The sequence below is a fragment of the Vipera berus genome (assembly GCF_964194415.1).
Source record: "Vipera berus genome assembly, chromosome: 5".
Lineage (NCBI taxonomy): Eukaryota > Metazoa > Chordata > Lepidosauria > Squamata > Viperidae > Vipera > Vipera berus.
The window spans coordinates 4,484,341-4,505,807 of record NC_138207.1 but is presented as its reverse complement, the minus strand read 5'-3'; the positions used below and the strand labels follow the sequence as shown (position 1 = coordinate 4,505,807).

Below are 21,467 nucleotides of genomic sequence, written 5' to 3'. Positions count from 1 at the left end.
GGAGGAGAGAAAAATGAGCTTGGTTTTCTTGCAGAAGTTTCATTCTTCAACTAGGTAACCTCGTCGGTGCTAGTAAGGAGCGGTTGCAGCGGTTCCTCCCGTCACTCTTAGTGGGAGAGATTTTGGAAGTAGCAGGACCAACAAGCAGAAGACTGGCGGAAGGCATCCTTGAACACCAACTGGCAGTCAGAAGACACGATGAAAACTCCTTGATTTCACAACATACGGAGAGATTTAACCACGATTTCCCCTGGAAAACTCGGGCCGTCCTAGACCAAGCCAGGCCCCAAACCGCTAGTGACTTTCTAGGAGCCTGGCTCTCTGACACATCAGCCATCCACAGACACACAGACGACGACAACGTCTACAGGTAAAGAGACGATCACCAGTCCCAAAGGGAGCAAAAAGGCCCAGGCTCCTCTCCAGCAGCAGCCAGAGGAGCACAGATGGACTCCAGGATTAACCTCAGAGCAACCATCAAACAAAGGAAGCCCCAATCAAGGAACAAAGCAACAGCCCAGCCCAAGAACCTCTAAGGAAACCCAGGAAAAGCCCTGGGAATATCTTCCTTCTCCTCCTTCCTCCTCCTCGCCATAAACCCCACTCCCATCTAGCCCTGATGATGTTACCTAGTAGGGCAATGAAACGTCTGCAGGAAAACCACCCAGCTCAGAGAGCATCAAGGACTCTGAAGCTCTCCTCCTCTTCCTCTCCTCCTCCTCCTCCTCCTCCTCCTCCTCCTCCTTTCCAGAAACCCCTCTCCCTTCTAGCCCTGATGATGTAACCTAGTTGGCAGTGAAACGTCTGCAGGAAAACCACCAAGCTCAGAGAGCACCAAGGGCCCCACAAACCTTTCCTTCCTTCCTTCCTTCCTTCCTTCCTTCCTTCCTTCCTTCCTTCCTTCCCTTCCTTCCTTCCTTCCTTCCTTCCTTCCTTCCTCTTCACAAACCCCTCTCCCTTCTGGCACTGATGATGTTATCTAGCTGGGCAATGAAACGTCTGCAGGAAAACCACCAAGCTCAGAGAGCACCAAGGACCCCACAGTCCTTCTCCTCCTCCTCCTCCTCCTCCTCCTCCCTTCTAGCACTGATGATGTTACCTAGTTGGGTCATGAAACATCTGCAAGGAAACAATTAAGCTCAGAGAGCACCAAGGATCCCACAGTTACCCTCCTCCTCCACCTCTTCCTCCTCCTCCTCGTCTTCCTCCCTTCTAGCCCTGATGATGTTCCCTAGTTGGGTCATGAAACGTCTACAAGAAAACCGCCAAGCTGAGAGAGCACCAAGGGCCCCACACACTTTCCTTCCTTCCTTCCTTCCTTCCTTCCTTCCTTCTCTTCCTTCCTTCCTTCCTTCCTTCCTCCCCTTCCTCTTCACAAACCCCTCTCCCTTCTGGCACTGATGATGTTATCTGGCTGGGCAGTGAAACGTCTGCAGGAAAACCACCCAGCTCAGAGAGCACCAAGGACCCCACAGACCTTTCCCTTTTTTTTCCTTCCTTCCTTCCTTCCTTCCTTCCTTCCTTCCTTCCTTCCTTCCTTCCTTCCTTCCTTTCTTTCTTCCTTCCTTCCTCCTCCTCCTCCCAAATCCCACACTCTTCTAGCACTGATGATGTAACCTAGTTGGGCAATGAAATGTCTGCAGGAAAACCAGCAAGCTCAGAGAGCACCAAGGGCCCCACAAACCTTTCTTTCCTTCCTTCCTTCCTTCCTTCCTTCCTTCCTTCCTTCCTTCCTTCCTTCCTCCTCCTCCCAAATCCCACGCTCTTCTAGCACTGATGATGTAACCTAGTTGGGCAATGAAACGTCTGCAGGAAAACCACCCAGCTCAGAGAGCACCAAGATCACGAAGCCCCCCCCCCCCGAGCCACCTGGTTTATTTTATTTACTTGTTTGTTTGTTTGTTAAATGTATTTGCCGCCTCTCTCGCCCTGGGTCTACTCTAACCACATGCCTAACAGCGATAATACAAAGGACAAAAAAAAAGTGTGTAAGGCAGGGGTGTCAAACTCAATTTCATGGAGGGCCGCATCAGCATTGTGGTTGCCCTCAGGGGGGTGGGTGGGCATGGCCTACTGGGTGGGCGTGGCTAGAGTGCGTATGGCCTACTGGGTGGGCGTGGCCAGCTCTACATCGTTCGCATCAAGGGTGCCTATGGGGGCCTGGGCAGGAGTGGGACAGATCTGAGGGTCTCTGGCAGAAGGAGGGTCTCTGGGCCAGGGCCAAGGCAGTGGGGGCCGTTCCCTCACTCTTTCCAGGATGGCTTCGCGGGCTGCATGAAACCACTTCGCGGGCCGGATCTGGCCCCCGGGCCTTGTGTTTGACATGTCTGGTGTAAGCAGAACAGAAGCGAGATCCTGTAAGAGAAGGGATGAAAAAGGGCTCCAACGAGAATATATTCCCCCTCATTTCGAATGTGGCGACAGTTTTGCCAAATAACCCAGGAAGGCATTCTTCTTTCTCTTCGTGGCTCGCCCCTTTTTAGCTTAGCAATTTAATTTATGAATTGACGAGTCTGGTGATACCTTTGCAGTCTTTTGTACAGTCTGCTCTGGATTAGCCGTCTCTTCCGCTTTTGAGGCAGGGACAATGCAACTTTCCAAATCTTTTCCTAAAAAAAAACAAACGAAAGAAAAAAAACAACAGAGGCACGTTGAATAAAATACATTCACTGCATTTGGATCAAAGTCCTCGTTTTGCCTTTCAAAATGACCCGTTCTGGCCCGGTTAAGGGCCAAATGTGAGGGCTGGAAAGGAGCAAACTCATTGTGTATCCAGATCCCTCTAACCAGCAACCTAGAAAAGAAATATGGTTCGACTTCCATTGTGCACATCTGCTCAAATCAAAATAAGCCCAACATTTACAAAAAAAAAACAAAAAAAACACCCCGCTATACCATCCATAATAAACATAATGGTGGAAAACATGTTCTCTTTCTTAAATACAAATAAAAAGTTGGAACTTCTTGGTGCGTCCAACATTGAGGTCCTTGAATTTGCTACTGTACATAAACAGTTCCCCTTTTTCAAGGCTTGCGCTCATTAAAATATTTAACTTCCTTTAGAGGACGGTCGGCAAGATCAGAAAATGCGTATTTCAGCCGAGAAGCCTAAAGCGCCCCTTGCAGCGGTATCGTCTTCGGTAAGGTCAAAAAGTCTCGAGAGAAACCACAAAAGTGGTTTACGAAGCAGGAACACGAAGGGAAGGGTGTCCCGGGTTTAGATCCAAGAAATCAAAGTTAGAAAGTCAGGCAAGTTTGCAACTTGAGCTTGGTTAGGCTGCAAAGCGGAAAGGCAGCCCCTAAAGCCTTTGGATGCAGACAGAGCTCCATGTTTTTGCAGAAATCCACCTGCCCTTTGGCCAGTCACTGGAAATCCAGATGTTCTCCTACCTCCAAGGAAGCTTAATTGCTAATGGAGCCGGTCACTCTGCATCGCCCTCCCATTTAAGGAAAAGTTCTTCTAGACTTCCCTTTTACCAGGATGTAAAAAAGATGATGATGATGATGATGATGATGATGATGATGATGATGATGATGATAATAATAATAATAATAATAATAAGAATAAGAAGAAGAAGAAGAAGAAGAAGAAGAAGAAGAAGAAGAAGAAGAAGAAGAAGAAGAAGAAGAAGAAAGTAAGTTGGAAGGGACCTTGGAGGTCATCTAGTCCAACCCCCTGTTCAGGCGGGAAACCCTATACCATTTCAGGCAAATGGCTGTTGAGACTCTAGAAAGAGTACAGAGAAGAGCAACAAAGATTATCAGGGGACTGGAGGATAAAACATATAAGGAACTGTTGCTGGAGTTGGTATGTCTCGTTTAATGATGAGAAGGACCAGGGGGGACATGATAGCAGTGCTCCAATATCTCAGGGGCTGCCCCAAAAAAGAGGCAGTCAAGCTATTCTCCAAAGCACCTGAAAGCAGGACAAGAAGCAACGGAGGGAAACTCATCAAGGAGAGAAGCAATCTGGAATGAAGGAGAAACTTCCTAACAGTGAGAAAAATCAACCGGTGGAACAATTTGCCTCCAGAAGTTGCGAGCGCCCCATCACTGGAGGCTTTCAGGAAGAGACTGGACAGCCACTTGTCTGAAATGGTATATAGAGTCCGCTGCTGGAGCAAGGGGTTGGACTAGATGACCTCCAAGGTCCCTTCCAAGCTCCGTTATCCTAGGTTCTACGTCATTCTAATTGACAGATCTCGTCAATGCATTTCTTCTTGGGGTTGCATCCAATTACACACAGGGTTGGCCGCTTTCTGAGGGGGGATGAAAACTCGTCAAGGAGAGAAGCAACCTAGAACTAAGGAGAAATTTCCTGACAGTGAGAACAATTAACCGGTGGAACTCCTTGCCTCCAGAAGCTGTGAATGCTCCAACACTGGAGGTTTTTAAGAAGAGACTGGACAGCCATTTGTCTGAAATGGTATAAGGTTTCCTGCCTGAGCAGGGGGTTGGACTAGATGACCTCCAAGGTCCCTTCCAACATCATCATCATCATCATTATTATTTTTGTTTTATTTATTTGTGCAGGTAGGTTTTTGTACGTTTATTTTATTTTATTTACTTGTGCAACCTACGACCACAACGGGGCCCCAAATTTCTGTGGCTAAGCGAAACATTTGTTAAGGGAATTTCGCCCCGTCTTACCACTTTTCTGGCCACTGTTGTTAAGCGAATTGCTGCAGTTGTTATGTTACCAACCCGGTCGTTAAGTGAATCTGGCTCCCCCCCCCATCGACTCTGCTTGTCAGAAGGTGGCAAAAGGGGATCACGTGACCCTGGGAAACGGCAACGGTCGTAAGTATGAACCGCTTGCCAAGGGTCTGAATTTTGATCGCCTGACCATGGGGGGGGGGGGGTGTGTGCTACAAAGACTGTAAGTGTGAAAAATAGCCATAAGTCATTTTTTCAGTGCCATTGTAACGGTGAACGGTCGCTAAATAAACTGCTGCATGTTGAGGACTACCTGATTTTTATAAATAACTCGAGGTGGTGAACAAGCAACATACTTCTCCTATTTTTCCCACAAAAAGAAGCCTGTGAGGTGGATTGGGCTGAGAAAGAGTGATTGGACCAAAGCCACCCAGCCAGCTTTCCTGCCTAAGGCGGGACTAGAACTCACAGTTGCACGGTGATTGGACCAAAGCCCACCCAGCGGTTTTCATGTGAAAGGCAGATCTAGAACTCACTGTCACCTGGTGATTGGACCAAAGCCACCCAGCCAGCTTTCCTGCCTAAGGCGGGACTAGAACTCACAGTTGCACGGTGATTGGACCAAAGCCCACCCAGCGGTTTTCATGTGAAAGGCAGATCTAGAACTCACTGTCACCTGGTGATTGGACCAAAGCCACCCAGCCAGCTTTCCTGCCTAAGGCGGGACTAGAACTCACAGTTGCACGGTGATTGGACCAAAGCCCACCCAGCGGTTTTCATGTGAAAGGCAGATCTAGAACTCACTGTCACCTGGTGATTGGACCAAAGCCACCCAGCCAGCTTTCCTGCCTAAGGCGGGACTAGAACTCACAGTTGCACGGTGATTGGACCAAAGCCCACCCAGCGGTTTTCATGTGAAAGGCAGATCTAGAACTCACTGTCACCTGGTGATTGGACCAAAGCCACCCAGCCAGCTTTCCTGCCTAAGGTGGGACTAGAACTCACAGTTGCACGGTGATTGGACCAAAGCCCACCCAGCGGTTTTCATGTGAAAGGCAGATCTAGAACTCACTGTCACCTGGTGATTGGACCAAAGCCACCCAGCCAGCTTTCCTGCCTAAGGTGGGACTAGAACTCACAGTTGCACGGTGATTGGACCAAAGCCCACCCAGCGGTTTTCATGTGAAAGGCAGATCTAGAACTCACTGTCACCTGGTGATTGGACCAAAGCCACCCAGCCAGATTTCCTGCCTAAGGTGGGACTAGAACTCACAGTTGCACGGTGATTGGACCAAAGCCCACTCAGCGGTTTTCATGTGAAAGGCAGATCTAGAACTCACTGTCACCTGGTGATTGGACCAAAGCCACCCAGCCAGCTTTCCTGCCTAAGGCGGGACTAGAACTCACAGTTGCACGGTGATTGGACCAAAGCCCACCCAGCGGTTTTCATGTGAAAGGCAGATCTAGAACTCACTGTCGCCCAGTGGTTGGCCCAAAGTCACCCGGCCGGCTTTCATGGGAACGGCAGAACTAGAACTCACTGTTGCCTGGCGATTGGACCCAAGTCACCTTAAGGCTGGCAGGACATCTGCATTATATACTTTGCTTTGCCTCCAGGATAAAATAAAAAGGGGTGGGAAATAATAATAATAAGTTGGAAGGGACCTTGGAGGTCATCTAGTCCAACCCCCTGCTCAGGCAGGAAACCCTATACCATTTCAGGCAAATGGCTGTCCAGTCTCTTCTTAAAAACTTCCAGTGTTGGAGCATTCACTGCTTCTGGAGGCAGGTTGTTCCACTGGTTAGTTGTTCTAACTGTCAGGAAGTTTCTCCTTAGTTCTAGGTTGCTTCTCTCCTTGACTAGTTTCCATCCGTTGCTTCTTGTCCTGCTTTCAGGTGCTTTGGAGAATAGCTTGACTCCCTCTTCTTTATGGCGGCCCCTGAGATATTGGAACACTGCTATCATGACTTGGGGACCACTTGAACCCACAACTCTGCTTTAAAGAGCTCTTAAGAATAACCTGAATGGAAGCGCGGAGGCATCTGAGACTCAGGGGTGGGATTATCGTAGTGAGGAATACACCAAAATCCAATTCTGCGTGAAAAAATGCTTCTCTGAGCGACAGGAGTCCAACCCAATCCACAGGAAGGTCAACCTGTAGGCCAGTCTAGCCGAAATGTATCCCCTCCAGATGTGTTGATCTTCCAGCTTGTGCTGGCTGGGGACGAAGGGAGCCGGTCCAACACAACTGGAGGATGCGAGGTGAGGAAGGGTTAGACAAACACATTCACTGTCCGAGCTGCAAGTGAGCGCTAGGAGGGGCCCGATTCTTAATATTCCAGCAAAGACCACAGCTAGAAATGAGTTATAAAGAATCCGTTGTGGAAAAACTCAATGTGGTCCATGAAAATAGAAGTAGCTGGTGTGAAATACACTTCATGTGGTGCAGCAATATCGTGGCCATTTGCTCCGAGGGACGCTGAACCACAACCTGGAGATAGAAAGCTGCAGAAACCAATAACTGTGAGAGGGATCTCGGAGTCCGAGTCGACGATCCCTTAGATATGAGCCAGCCATGGGCTGCAGCTGCCAAAAAAGCCAGCACAGCGCTAGGCTGCATTAACAGAGGGAGAGAATCGAGATCACGTGAAGGGTTAATACCACTTTACAATGCTTTGGTAAGGCCACACCTGGAATAATGCATCTAGTTTTGGTCACCATGATGTCAAAAAGATGTTGAGACTCTAGAAAGAGTGCAGAGAAGAGCAACAAAGAGGATCGGGGGACTGGAGACTCAAACTTACAAGGAACGGCTGCTGGAATTGGGTAAGTCTAGTTTAATGAAGAGAAGGACAAGGGGGGACATGATAGCAGTGTTCCAATCTCTCAGGGGCTGCCCCAAAGAAGAGGGAGTCAAGTTATTCTCCAAAGCGCCTGAAGGCAGGACAAGAAGCGACGGATGGAAACTCATCAAGGAGAGAAGCAACCTGGAACTAAGGAGAAACTTCCTGACAGTGAGAACAATTAACCAGTGGAACTCCTTGCCTCTGGAATCTGTTTGGTGCTCCATCGCTGGAGGCTTTTAAGAAGAGCCTGGACAACCATTGGCCAATAAAGTATTCTATTCTACTCTATTCTAAAATAATATTTCCCTCTTTGGTCTCCACGAGATTAAAATAAAAAAAAGAGGTTGAGACTCTCGAAAGAGTGCAGAGAAGAGCAGCAAAAATGATAAGGGGACTGGAGACTCAAACATATGAAGAGCAGCTAAGGGAGGGGTCTTCAAACTTGGGCCCTTGGATGGCTCGTGGACTTCGACTCCCAGAATCCCTCAGCCAGCCATGCTGAGGGGAAAGGGAGAGGTTTGCAAGCTGAGCCATGCTGGCTGAGGAATTCTGGGAGTTGAAGTCCGCAAGTCATGAAGGGGCCATAGTTCCCCCATGCTGGCTGAGGAATTCTGGGAGTTGAAGTCCGCAAGTCATGAAGGGGCCATAGTTCCCCCATGCTGGCTGAGGAATTCTGGGAGTTGAAGTCCGCAAGTCATGAAGGGGCCATAGTTCCCCCATCCTGGCTGAGGAATTCTGGGAGTTGAAGTCCATGAGTCATAAAAGAGCCAAGGTTGCCTACCCCTGCACTAGCCACTTTTATAATGCAGGTGTCCCAAACCTCCAGGCCACAGACGGTCTGTGGCCTGTTAGGAACCGGGCCACAGAGCTGAAGGTGAGTGACAGGCGAACTAAGCCAGCTGAGGGATTCTGGGAGTCGAAGTCCACAAGTCATCAAAGGGCCACCTTTGAAGACCCCTGAGCTAAGGGAACTAGGTTCCCGCCGTCTTTCAATGCCTGAAGGACTGTCAGGTGGAAGAGGGGGGTCAATTTATTCTCCAAAGCCCCCGAGGGCAGGAGAAGAATCAACGGGTGCAAGCTCACCAAAGAGTGATCCAACCTGGGAATCAGGAGGAATCTCCTGACAGGGAGAACCATTCATCAGCAGAACAGCCTGCCTCCAGAACTGAGGAAGCTTCTTGAGTGAGAAGCGAAACGTTTTCAAGGAGGGGGAAAAAAAACCACAAGCTAAGGAACAAAAAACAGCTGCCTTTTTGAAAAAAAAAAGCCTCTTTGGGGCAAGCATGAGCTGGGTGACCGAGAATCTCCACAGATCCTTGCCTGCAGATGTTGTGGGTGCTGGATGGCCACAGGTTTTCCTATCTAGATTGGACAACCATTTATCTGGAATGGTATAGGGCAGGGGTCTTCAAACTTGGCCCTTTTATGACTTGTGGACTTCAATTCCCAGAATTCCTCAGCCAGCTTTGCTGGCTGAGGAATTCTGGGAGTTGAAGTCCACAAGTCATAAAAGGGCCAAGTTTGAAGACCCCTGGTATAGGGTTTCCTGCCTGAGCAGGGGGTTGGACTAGGGCAGGCCTTTTCAAACCAGTGGTACGGGTACCACCTGTGGTACATTGGCACCTGGCAGGTGGTACGCGACCATCCTAGGAAAGTGGTAGCAGGGGAGGGGAGTGAGCCGAACCGGTGGCAGCACTGCACAAGCCTGAGCGAGAGACGGCTGGAGCTGCAGGGCTGTCGGGGCTCAGCGGAAGCGCCAGGATCAGCGCCAGGATCCAGCTGGAGCTCAGCACTAATCCTGGCACTTCTGAGCCCAGAAGAAGCGCCGATCAGTTGAAATGATGCAGTATCTCCAGGGTTCTTGTGATTTACATTCAGACGCTTGGCAACTGATTCATATTTATGACGGTCACAGTGTCCCAGGGTCATGTGAAGGGACCAAAACCTGCTGCAACCCCCCAGCAGATGGGGGGGGGGAAATAAAAACCAAACACCCTCACACACACACACCCGCTGCCAATCCTCAACAGAAATGCTCCCAACCATGAAAACTTTGGACAGGAGGAAGAGCGCCGCTGGGCAGGCAGGCAGGTGTCTTGCTCGGCTGTGGCTTGGGGGGCCCTTTTTTTAGTGCCGTTGTAACTTCGAACAGTCACCAAGCGAACTGTTGTAAGTCGAGGACTACCTGTACTTCATCACTTTTTCTCTTTTTGTTTTTGGTCATCAGGTTTTTGACACCACGCTAGGCGACTGGTGGTACTCGGATGTTGCCATAAAAGTGGTACGATGGGTGAAAAGGTTGGAAAGCCCTGGGCTAGACGGCCTCCCAGGTCCCTTCCCACTCTGTTAATCTGCATTCTAAAAACGGTACAACGTCTCCTGCTTGAGCAGAGGGCTGGACTAGAAGACCTCTCAGGTCCCTTCCAGCTTGGCTCTCCTGCAACTTCTCCAAGCTGAGTGAGGTGTACCATCTAGGCAGTTTTTGCAGAGGGGAGGTAAACCTTTGGCGGAACCCAGCAGCGGGACAGTATCGCCCGGCATCCATCCCTTCAGAGGAAGCCCACGCAAAGAAGGATTTGGACCAGCCCCGGCTCGGTCCGGCGAGCGGGGAGGAACACGGACCAGCAAAAAATCCCCCCCCCCGAAAAAAATACAGAGTGGGGCTTTAATCCCGCGGGAAGGGAAGGAAGGAGGCAGAGTGTGATGCCGAAAGGAGGTCACCGTCGTTTGCCAAACCCCAGAAATAAACTAAGCCGAACATTTGCTGTCGTGGTTATCCTGTCCCTATTCAATATTTCCACCCTGGGCAAGAATTTGTTTGCAGTGGGAGATTTACTGTGTTACTCTGGGCAGAGCACAGCCCGGCTTATCTTACAGTGCAAACAGCCTTCAGCGGCATCGGACCAGCAAAGAAACAGTGGGGTTTTTTTTAATATAAAAAAAAATATCCCTTTACCCGACCAATTACCTGACAACGCGGTTAGATAGCCTTGCTGAAAAGCAAACCAGGCACCGGGGTCTGCAGAAATCCCAGCAAATTATATCCCAGCCTGGGTGAAGTTAGCACTGCTCCGGGACAACCCCCACACCCCTTGGAAGAGTTTGCAGGCTTCGGGGGTGGGGGGGAAGGGCAGGAGGGGGGTGCTGCCTTGAACCCACAGCCCTTCGCCTCGGTCCGAGATGGCACGCTTTGGAGCGAGGACGAAGTTCCTGAAGCCGCAAATTAGATTAAGCGGGGCATCGGAAACAGGCCAAAAAGCCGGCCCTTAAAGGCATCGCATTAAAACACTTATTTAGTTGTGACATCTCCAAAGGCTTGTTTTTCTTTCTTTCTTTCTTTCTTTCTTTCTTTCTTTCTTTCTTTCTTTCTTTCTTTCTTTCTTTCTTTCTTTCTTTCTTTCTTTCTTTCTTTCTTTCCTTCTTTCTTTCTTTCTCTTTCTTTCTTTCTTTCTTTCTTTTTCTTTCTTCTTTTCTTTCTTTCTTTCTTTCTTTCTTTCTTTCTTTCTTTCTTTCTTTCTTCCTTCCTTCCTTCCTTCCTTCCTTCCTTCCTTCCTTCCTTCTTTCTTTCCTTCTTTCTCTCTCTCTCTCTCTCTCTCTCTCTCTCTCTCTCTCTCTCTCTCTCTCTTTCTTTCTTTTTCCACGTTCGCTGCTGCAGCCACTGTGGAAATTTGTCCGGGCCTCCAAGAAAAAGCGCAATTAAAGCTTCCCAATTCCCACTTGGAATTTGAAAAAGGCCGGAGAGATGGTGTTTGCTGATTTATTTACTTTTCACTTGGACTGGGCTGGGGGGGGGGTGTGTGGAAACGGGGGTGGGTGGGTGGGTGGGGGAACTGCATCTTTCATCCCAGGATGGAAAGAAGATCAAGGGGAAAGGCCTTGGTTTGTCCAATAACAATACAACCTGGCAAGGAGAAAAGGCCTCGGTGTCCGCAGGATGCTTTTCCAGCCTCTTTGGGAGAAATGCTCAAGCTAGGAAATTTTGCTCTGGGGGGGGGGGGGAAGGAAAGGGGTTTGCGGGCATGTCGTACTTCCCCAGATGCAACGGAAAGCCAAGCCGAGAGGCCGGCTTTGGAGCCCTGGGCAGCCTCGGCCTTCCTGAAGGAGACGAGGAGCTTCTCAGGCTGAGCAGCTGCAGAGCAAGCTCAAGAGTTTCCCATGCCTGGTTTGGCCACTTTATCTGCTTCTTCGTTTTGAGAAATCGCTCACGGTGGAAACCACGCCCAACAGTCTTTCTTTCTCCGCATTTCCCCACAACGACAACCCTACGAGGTGGGTTGGGCTAAGAAAGAGAGAGAGAGAGAATGGGGCTGGCTCACAGGCATCCAAGTGGCGCTCATGCCTAAGGCGGGACTAGAACTCACCGTCTCCTGGTGACTGGCCAAGAGTGGCCCAGTTTCCATGCCTAAGGGAGATCCAGAACTCGCCTTCGCCTGGTGGTTGGCCCAAAGTCACCCATGAACATCAAGCCTAAGGCGGGACTAGAACTCACCATCTCCTGGTGATCAGCCCAAAGTCACCCAGCCAGCTTTCCTGCCTAGGGCAGAACTAGAACTTACTGTCTCCTGGTGATTGGCCCAAAGTCACCTAGCCAGCTTTCTGGCCTAAGGCGGGACTAGAACTCATCGTCTCCTGGTGATCGGCCCGAAGTCACCCAGCCAGCTTTCTGGCCTAAGGTGGGACTAGAACTCACCGTCTCCTGGTGACTGGCCCAAAGTCACCCAGCCAGCTTTCCTGCCTAGGGCGGGACTAGAACTCACCGTCTCCTGGTGATTGGCCCAGAGTCACCCAGTTTCCATGCCTAAGGAAGGACGAGAACTCGCCATCGCCTGGTGGTTGGCCCAAAGTCACCCATGAAAACCAAGCCTAAGGCGGGACTAGAACTCACCGTCTCCTGGTGATTGGCCCAAAGTCACCCAGCCAGATTTCTGGCCTAAGGCGGTACGAGAACTCACCGTCTCCTGGTGATTGGCCCACAGTCTAGAGTCTAGACCAGGGGTGGGCAACCTTGGCTCTTTTATGACTGGTGGACTTCAACTTCCAGAATTCCTCAGCCAGCCACACTGAGGGGAAAGGGAAAGGTTTCCAAGCTGAGCCATGCTGGCTCAGGAATTCTGGGAGTTGAAGTCCACCAGTCATAAAAGGACCAAGTTTGAAGACCCCTGATTTAGTGTATAGGGCAGGGGTAGGCAACCTTGGCTCTTTTACAACTCGTGGACTTCAACTCCCAGAATTCCTGAGCCAGCATGGCTCAGCTTGGAAACCTCTCCCTTTCCCCTCAGCGTGGCTGTCTCAGGAATTCTGGGAGTTGAAGTCCACTAGTCATAAAAGAGCCACGATAGCCTACCCCTGGTCTAGACCAAACTGCCTAGGAACATTTAGCAGCGGTGGCTCAGTGGGTTGGGACGCTGAGCTTGTCGATCAGATGGTCGGCAGTTTGGCGGGTCGAATCCCGAGTGCCGCATAACAGAGTGAGCGCCTGTTACTCGTCCCAGCTTCTGCCAACCTAGCAGTTCGAAAACACGTAAAAAATGCAAGTAGAAAAATAGGGACCACTACGGTGGGAAGGTAACAGCGTTCCGTGCGCCTCTGGCGTCTAGTCATGCCAGCCACATGACCACGGAGACGTCCTCGGACAAGCGCTGGCTCTTCGGCTTTGAAACGGAGATGAGCACCGGCCCCTAGAGTCGGAAACGACTAGCACGCATGTGCGGGGGAACCTTTACCTTTACCTTTAGGAATAGAGCATTAAAGAGCAAGGTGAGAGAATGTGATGGAAAGCACCTGTGCCACCATTCATTTGTGTCGGGGAAAGTCAGGGACAATGAGGTTTTCAATGACTGATGGTTAAGATAACAGAAGTATTATTACAACTAGAAAGATAAGATTTGTAATTAGAATATTAGATTTTGGTATGAGAAGGGAAACAGGAAAACGCTAAGAGGTTCGAACAAGGGAAGCTTCTGGTTACCCAGATGTAGCCTACTTTGGAATTATAAACAATAGAGACATTCTGAACACTGATGGGAAATTAAAATTTTAAAAAAAAAAGCAAAACCGGGATACTGATTGAACGCATGGACGTTAAGTGCAAATGCAACTAAGATATGTTTCGCTTAGGAAAGGTGTTTTAAACCGACATTATTGATATGATTAGAAAAAATGGAACAAAGGGATTGCTATTCAATTGTATATTTACTAATAACAGTAAGAATTCTATTTGCCTAGTGTGGGAAAACAGGTACCATCGGAAGAAGAGAGGAAATAATTTGATGCTGTAATTTTTATTTTATTTTAATTCCATTTATATCCCGCCCTTCTCCGAAGACTCAGGGCGGCTTACAAGCTTAGCAGTAGCCTTCATTTCTATGTATATGCCTGCTTGTTAGGGCTTTCACACACACCCCAAGCGGCATTATTACAAAGTCAGCTTAATTGCCCCCAACAATCTGGGTCCTCATTTTACCTACCTCGGAAGGATGGAAGGCTGAGTCAACCTTGAGCCTGGTGGGACTCGAACCTGCACTAATTGCAGGCAGCTGGTGTTACTTAAGGAGGCATTAGCCTACTGCTCCACCAAGGCTACTCTAATATTGGATTCTAGACTGAAGAAGCTAATGTAGACCACGGAATTACTAATGGACCCAGACAACACTGTTGTTTACTAAGCATTTGACTGTAAAACTAGAAAATTAATAAAATATTTATAAAAAAAGAAAAAAAAGAAAGATGACTGCATCGTGACCGTTGGAGAAGTCAACAGGGACTCTTGAACTTTTGAATTATTTGGGGCTTTTCCAAAAGCATCTAGCTGGCCTCTGTAAGCACGCTGGACCACAGAGGCCTTGAAGATGACCCAACACGGGTCCCATGTTCAAATTTTGCTCCGAGGATTTGTTAGCTGGTTTGCTAGTTCTACTTCTCCTTCCATGATTAGTAAAGGCCTACGGAGGGAGGTCGTGTAATCTGTTATTAGGGGGTGACGTGACAGCAGCGTTCCCATATTTGAGGGGCTGCCACAGAGAAGAGGAGGGGGTCAACGTATCCTCCAAAAAGTACCAGAAGGCCGGATAAGAAGCAACGGATGCAAACTGATCAAGGAGAGCGGCAAGGCGGAGTTTCCTGACTGTGAGAAGAATTAACAACTTGTCTCCAGAATTTGTGGCTCCTCCATCACGGGAAGTTTGCAAGAAGAGACCGGACAGCCATTTGTCTGAAATGGTACAGGGTTTCCCGCTTGAGCAGTGGGTTGGACTGGATGACCTCCAAGGTCCCTTCCCACCCTGTTATTCTGTTATTTAGTAAGACCATCTGCCGTTTGTTTCCTCTTTTTTTTTTTTGGAACGTAAAGCTCAGATCCAAAGCTTTACTAAAAGGCAAGCGGATTGGGCGCCAGCGATTATGTCTCCCAGATCTAGTGACAGAAACTGATTTCCTATCGCGACTCTCCGACCAAAAGACACCTCCAAAGTTTGACTCTTCCAAAAGCCAGGAAGCACCAAAAAAAGACCTTTCGAAGCACACCATCCTCCTACCTGGAAATGCACAATTGTTTCCCAGTTTGAGAAAAGCTGAGGTCACCTTGCCCAGAAATACACACCTGGGAATATTGCAACACGGGGACCTCCCACACATCTTCCAGCTGCCGAGGTTGAGAGGCAGAGGCTGACAGGCTGAAGGGATGAAAAGCCTCTAAAACAGCCTGTGTGAGCTCTGCAAAGTTTCTAAGTAAGACAGTAGTTGTAGTAGTAGTAGTAGAAGAAGTAACAACAACAACAACAACAACTGCAAGATTATGGATGAAACGCGTAACAGTGATACCCATTGTCATCGGGGCACTGGGAACTATGTCCGAAAACTCTGCAAAATACATCAAGAAATTGCAGCTTTCTGCAATAACTCCAGCAAAGCTACAAAAAACTCAGAACATCTTACATTTTAAGGAGGTACCTGGTTGATACCTAGGATGCTGGCAGCAACCCGTGTCAACCAGTAGTGCCAGTCAATTTGAGTGTTCAGTTGACTGAGTTTCACGTTTTATGAATAAAAGTTTTATAATAATAATAAATGAAGAAAGAGACCGAGGGACTAATTCTGACTGCACAAGACCCAGCTTTAAGGACAAATGTACACAATGTCAACGTTGAGAAGACAGCAATAGACAGTAAGTGCCACCTATGCAAAGAAGCTGCAGAGACAGTGGACCACCTGGTGAGCTGCTGCAAGAAGATCGCACAGACTGGCTACAAGCAGCGGCACGACAAAGTAGCCACAATGGCGCATTGGAAGATCTGCAAGAAGTATCATTTGCCTGCAAGCAAGAACTGGTGGGATCATAAAATAGAGAAAGTCATAGAAAGTGATAAGAGTTAAACTGCTCTGGGACTTCGGAATTCAAACAGACAAGCACCTGCAACATAACACCCCAGACTTAACAATTGTCGAGAAGAAAGACAAAAAAGTCTGGATAGTAGACGTGGCAGTGCCTGGAGACAGCAGAAGAGACGAGAAAGAACCAGAGAAGATCACAAAATACAAAGACCCACAAATAGAAATAGAACGACTGTGGCAAAGGCAAGCAAGGGTGGTACAATAGTAAGAGGCACCTTGGGTGCAATCCCAAAACAACTCTAGCACCACTTGGACACCATCGGCACTGACAAATTCGCCATGAGTCAATTGCAAAAGGCGGCCTTAGTAGGAACTGCTTCCATCCTGCGATGAGATCTGTGATACCGTCAAACATCCACATCTGCCTATCCCAGGTCCTTGGGAAGGACTCGACAGGTAGACAAAAATGCCAAATCCAGTCTGAACATCTGGCTGACTGTGCGATGATGATGATGATGATGATGATGATGATGATTAATAACAATAATAATAATAATAGATCTACAAATAGAAATAGAATGACTCTGGCAAAGGCAAGCAAGGGTAATACCAATAGTAAGAGGCGCCTCGGGTGCAATCCCAAAACAACTGGAGCACCACTTGAACACCATCATCGGCATTGACAAATGCGCCATTAGTCAATTGCAAAAGGCGGCCTTACTAGGAACTACTTCCATCCTGCGACGAGATCTGTAATACCATCAAACATCCACATCTGCCTATCCCAGGTCCTTGGGAAGGACTCGACAGGTAGACAAAAATGCCAAATCCAGTCTGAACATCTGGCTGACTGTGTGATGATCAATAATAATAATAATAACAACAACAACAATAACAACAACAGAAGAGTTGGAAGGTACCTTGGAGGTCATCTAGTCCAACCCCCTGCTCAGGCAGGAAGCCCTATACCATTTCAGACAAATTTTATTTTATTTTATTTATTTTTATTTATTTATTTATTTTAATTCCATTTATATCCCGCCCTTCTCCGAAGACTCAGGGCGGCTTTACAAATTTAGCAGTAGCCTTCATTCTATGTATATGCCTGCTTATTAGGGCTTCCCCCCCCAAAGTGGCATTATTACAAAGTCAGCTTAATTGCCCCCAACAATCTGGGTCCTCATTTTACCTACCTCGGAAGGATGGAAGGCTGAGTCAACCTTGAACCTGGTGGGATGCGAACCTGCACTAATTGCAGGCAGCTGGGGTTACTTAAGGAGGCATTAGCCCACTGCTCCACCAAGGCTCTTGAGCCTTTTATTAGACTTATATACCGCCCTTCTCCCGTAGGACTCAGGGCGGTTCACAAGGTTTTTTAAAAACAATACACAAGTTACAAAAATTAAAAACAATTAAAATGATTACACTAACCTTGAACTAAAAACCCCAATTACAATTAAAATACAATTAAAACCCCAGTTAATACTGGCTGGCTGTCCAGCCTCTTCTTTCTCTCAGTTGAGAAAAAAGGCCACCCGTGCCTCTCGGACAGACAGAGCCCTAAAAGTAGCCAAGGGGGAAAGAGTAGAAACAGGTGCCAGGTGCGAAATGCACCGTGGCCGCATCCTCACCTTTTTCACCAGTCCCCAGGGACAGCCGCTGGAGGTCTCTCGTGTGTTCTTGTTCACTTGCGTCGCCAAAGGGAGCCGCCGTCGTGACATCCAGGCCGCTGGCATCCCCTTTGCCCGGGCTGGAAACGGCGCCGGCGCCCGGTGAACGCGAGGGGTCCTCTGAGCCCGGAGGAGCTTCCGTTTCTTGGTCGGAGGCATCTGGCTTGTTTACCTGGACAGGGAGAAAGGAAAAAGGGTCCGTGTGGGGCTGTGAGGGCAGAAACGGTCAAGGGGTCACTGGGACCCCTGCCCAGAACTCCTGACGGACGGCCTGGACTCCTGCGATGGGAACATTTGTTCTTTCCTTCCTTCCCTTCAGCTGCGGTTTTCTCATTCGGGAAGAAAATAAAATAAATAAAATAAATAAAAAATAAAAATAAATAATAAAATAAAATAAAATAAAATAAAATAAAATAAAATAAAATAAAATAATAAAATAAAATAAAATAAAATAAAATAAAATAAAATAAAATAAAATAATAAAATAAAATAATAAAATAAAATAAAATAAAATAAATAAAATAAAATAAAATAATAAAATAAAATAAAATAAAAATAAAACCAAGTAAAATAAAATAAAATAATAAAATAAAGTCAATAAAATAAAGTAAAATAAAATAAAATGTAAAATAAAGTAAAATAAAGTAAAATAAAACAAAACAAAGTAAAATAAATAAAATAAAATGTAAAATAAAGTAAAATAAACTAAAATAATAAAGTCAATAAAATGAAGTAAAATAAAATAAATAAAATAAAACGTAAAATAAAGTAAAATAAAACAAAGTAAAATAAATAAAATAAAATGCAAAATAAAGTAAAATAAATAAACTAAAATAATAAAGTCAATAAAATGAAGTAAAATAAAATAAAATAAAATAAAATGTAAAATATAGTAAAATAAAACAAAGTAAAATAAATAAAATAAAATGTAAAATAAAGTAAAATAGACCAAAATAAAATAAATGAAATATAAAATAAAGTAAAATAAATAAAATAATAAAACAAAATAAAATATCAAGTAAAACAAAATAAAACATAAAGTAAAATAAATAAAATAAAATAAAATAATAAAACAAAGTAAAGTAAAATATAAAATAAAGCCAAATAAAGTCAAATAAACAGTATAAAATATAAAATACAGGGAGTGCAGAATTATTAGGCAAGTTGTATTTTTGAGGATTAATTTTATTATTGAACAACAACCATGTTCTCAATGAACCCAAAAAACTCATTAATATCAAAGCTGAATATTTTTGGAAGTAGTTTTTAGTTTGTTTTTAGTTATAGCTATTTTAGGGGGATATCTGTGTGTGCAGGTGACTATTACTGTGCATAATTATTAGGCAACTTAACAAAAAACAAATATATACCCATTTCAATTATTTATTTTTACCAGTGAAACCAATATAACATCTCAACATTCACAAATATACATTTCTGACATTCAAAAACATAACAAAAACAAATCAGTGACCAATATAGCCACCTTTCTTTGCAAGGACACTCAAAAGCCTGCCATCCATGGATTCTGTCAGTGTTTTGATCTGTTCACCATCAACATTGCGTGCAGCAGCAACCACAGCCTCCCAGACACTGTTCAGAGAGGTGTACTGTTTTCCCTCCTTGTAAATCTCACATTTGATGATGGACCACAGGTTCTCAATGGGGTTCAGATCAGGTGAACAAGGAGGCCATGTCATTAGATTTCCTTCTTTTATACCCTTTCTTGCCAGCCACGCTGTGGAGTACTTGGACGCGTGTGATGGAGCATTGTCCTGCATGAAAATCATGTTTTTCTTGAAGGATGCAGACTTCTTCCTGTACCACTGCTTGAAGAAGGTGTCTTCCAGAAACTGGCAGTAGGACTGGGAGTTGAGCTTGACTCCATCCTCAACCCGAAAAGGCCCCACAAGCTCATCTTTGATGATACCAGCCCAAACCAGTACTCCACCTCCACCTTGCTGGCGTCTGAGTCGGACTGGAGCTCTCTGCCCTTTACCAATCCAGCCACGGGCCCATCCATCTGGCCCATCAAGACTCACTCTCATTTCATCAGTCCATAAAACCTTAGAAAAATCAGTCTTGAGATATTTCTTGGCCCAGTCTTGACGTTTCAGCTTGTGTGTCTTGTTCAGTGGTGGTCGTCTTTCAGCCTTTCTTACCTTGGCCATGTCTCTGAGTATTGCACACCTTGTGCTTTTGGGCACTCCAGTGATGTTGCAGCTCTGAAATATGGCCAAACTGGTGGCAAGTGGCATCTTGGCAGCTGCACGCTTGACTTTTCTCAGTTCATGGGCAGTTATTTTGCACCTTGGTTTCTCCACACGCTTCTTGCGACCCTGTTGACTATTTTGAATGAAACGCTTGATTGTTCGATGATCACGCTTCAGAAGCTTTGCAATTTTAAGAGTGCTGCATCCCTCTGCAAGATATCTCACTATTTTTGACTTTTCTGAGCCTGTCAAGTCCTTCTTTTGACCCATTTTGCCAAAGGAAAGGAAGTTGCCTAATAATTATGCACACCTGATACAGGGTGTTGATGTCATTAGACCACACCCCTTCTCATTACAGAGATGCACATCACCTAATATGCTTACTTGGTAGTAGGCTTTCGAGCCTATACAGCTTGGAGTAAGACAACATGCATAAAGAGGATGATGTGGTCAAAATACTCATTTGCCTAATAATTCTGCACTCCCTGTAAAAGGTGTAAAATAAAATATCAAAATTCTCAAAACCAAAACGCGAAATCAAACGTAAAATTATAAAATCAAATAATATAAATTATAAAATAAAGCAACAGATGGGAGAGGAAAGACATGCGCAGGTGGCCCTCAATTTGCAACGGTTCACTGAGTGACGGTTCGAAGTTACGACGGCACTGAAGAAAAGACCGCTTTTCATCCTTACGACCGCTGCGGCCTCCACCACCACCACCCGGGTCCCGTGATCAAAATGCAGAGGCGTGGCAAGCTGGTTTCTGTTTGTGACGGTCACTGTTTAGGCAACCCAGGATTGGTGGAGCAGTGGGCTGATGCCTCCTTAGGTAACACCAGCTGCCTGCAATTAGTGCAGGTTCGAGTCCCACCAGGCTCAAGGTTGAGTCAGCCTTCCATCCTTCCGAGGTAGGTAAAATGAGGACCCAGATTGTTGGGGGCAATAAGCTGATTTTGTAAAAATGCCGCTTGGGGCCCCCCCGAAAGCCCTAATAAGCAGGCATATACATAGGATGAAGGGTACGTGTAGTTTAATGAAGAGAAGGGTGAAGGGGGACATGATAGCAGTGTTCCAATATCTCAGGGGCTGCCCCAAAGAAGAGGCAGTCAAGCTCTTCTCCAAAGCGCCTGAAGGCAGGACAAGAAGCAACGGATGGAAACTCATCAAGAAGAGAAGCAACCTGGAACTAAGGAGAAACTTCCCGACAGTTCGAACAATTAATCAGTGGAACTCCTTGCCTCCAGAAGCTGTGAATGCTCCATCGTAAGTGTGAAAGCTGCTCATAAGTCATATTTTTCGGTGCAGTTGTACCTTCAAACGGTCGCTAAACGAATGGTTGTAAGTCAAGGACTAATTAAATTGAGTATGTCCAGTTTAATGAAGAGAAGGACGAGTGGGGACATGATAGCAGCGTTCCAATCTCTCAGGGGCTGCCCCAAAGAAGAGGGAGTCAAGCTATTCTCCAAAGCACCTGAAAGCAGGACAAGAAGCAACGGATGGAAACTAGTCAAGGAGAGAAGCAACCTAGAACTAAGGAGAAACTTCCTGACAGTTAGAACAATTAACCAGTGGAACAACCTGCCTCCAGAAGCTGTGAATGCTCCAACACTGGAAGCTTTTAAGAAGAGACTAGACAGCCATTTGTCTGAAATGGCATAGGGTCTCCTGCCTGAGCAGGGGGTTGGACTAGATGACCTCCAAGGTCCCTTCCAACTTTTTATTATTATTATTATTATTATTATTATTATT

The 21,467-nt window shown here is 46.5% G+C and overlaps 1 protein-coding gene across 1 annotated transcript in view; it reads right to left on the bottom strand.

Moving 5' to 3' along the window:
- The window catches only part of DIS3L2 (DIS3 like 3'-5' exoribonuclease 2), a 214,049-nt gene that overhangs the window by 117,392 nt on the left and 75,190 nt on the right, over positions 1–21,467 (bottom strand). Inside the window, exons 7-8 of the mRNA XM_081329970.1 lie at positions 17,463–17,673; positions 2,524–2,609 (exon numbers count right to left, since the gene is read on the bottom strand). Coding sequence (XP_081186096.1) covers positions 2,524–2,609; positions 17,463–17,673 — 297 coding nt within the window. The remainder of the gene's footprint in view (positions 1–2,523; positions 2,610–17,462; positions 17,674–21,467) is intronic.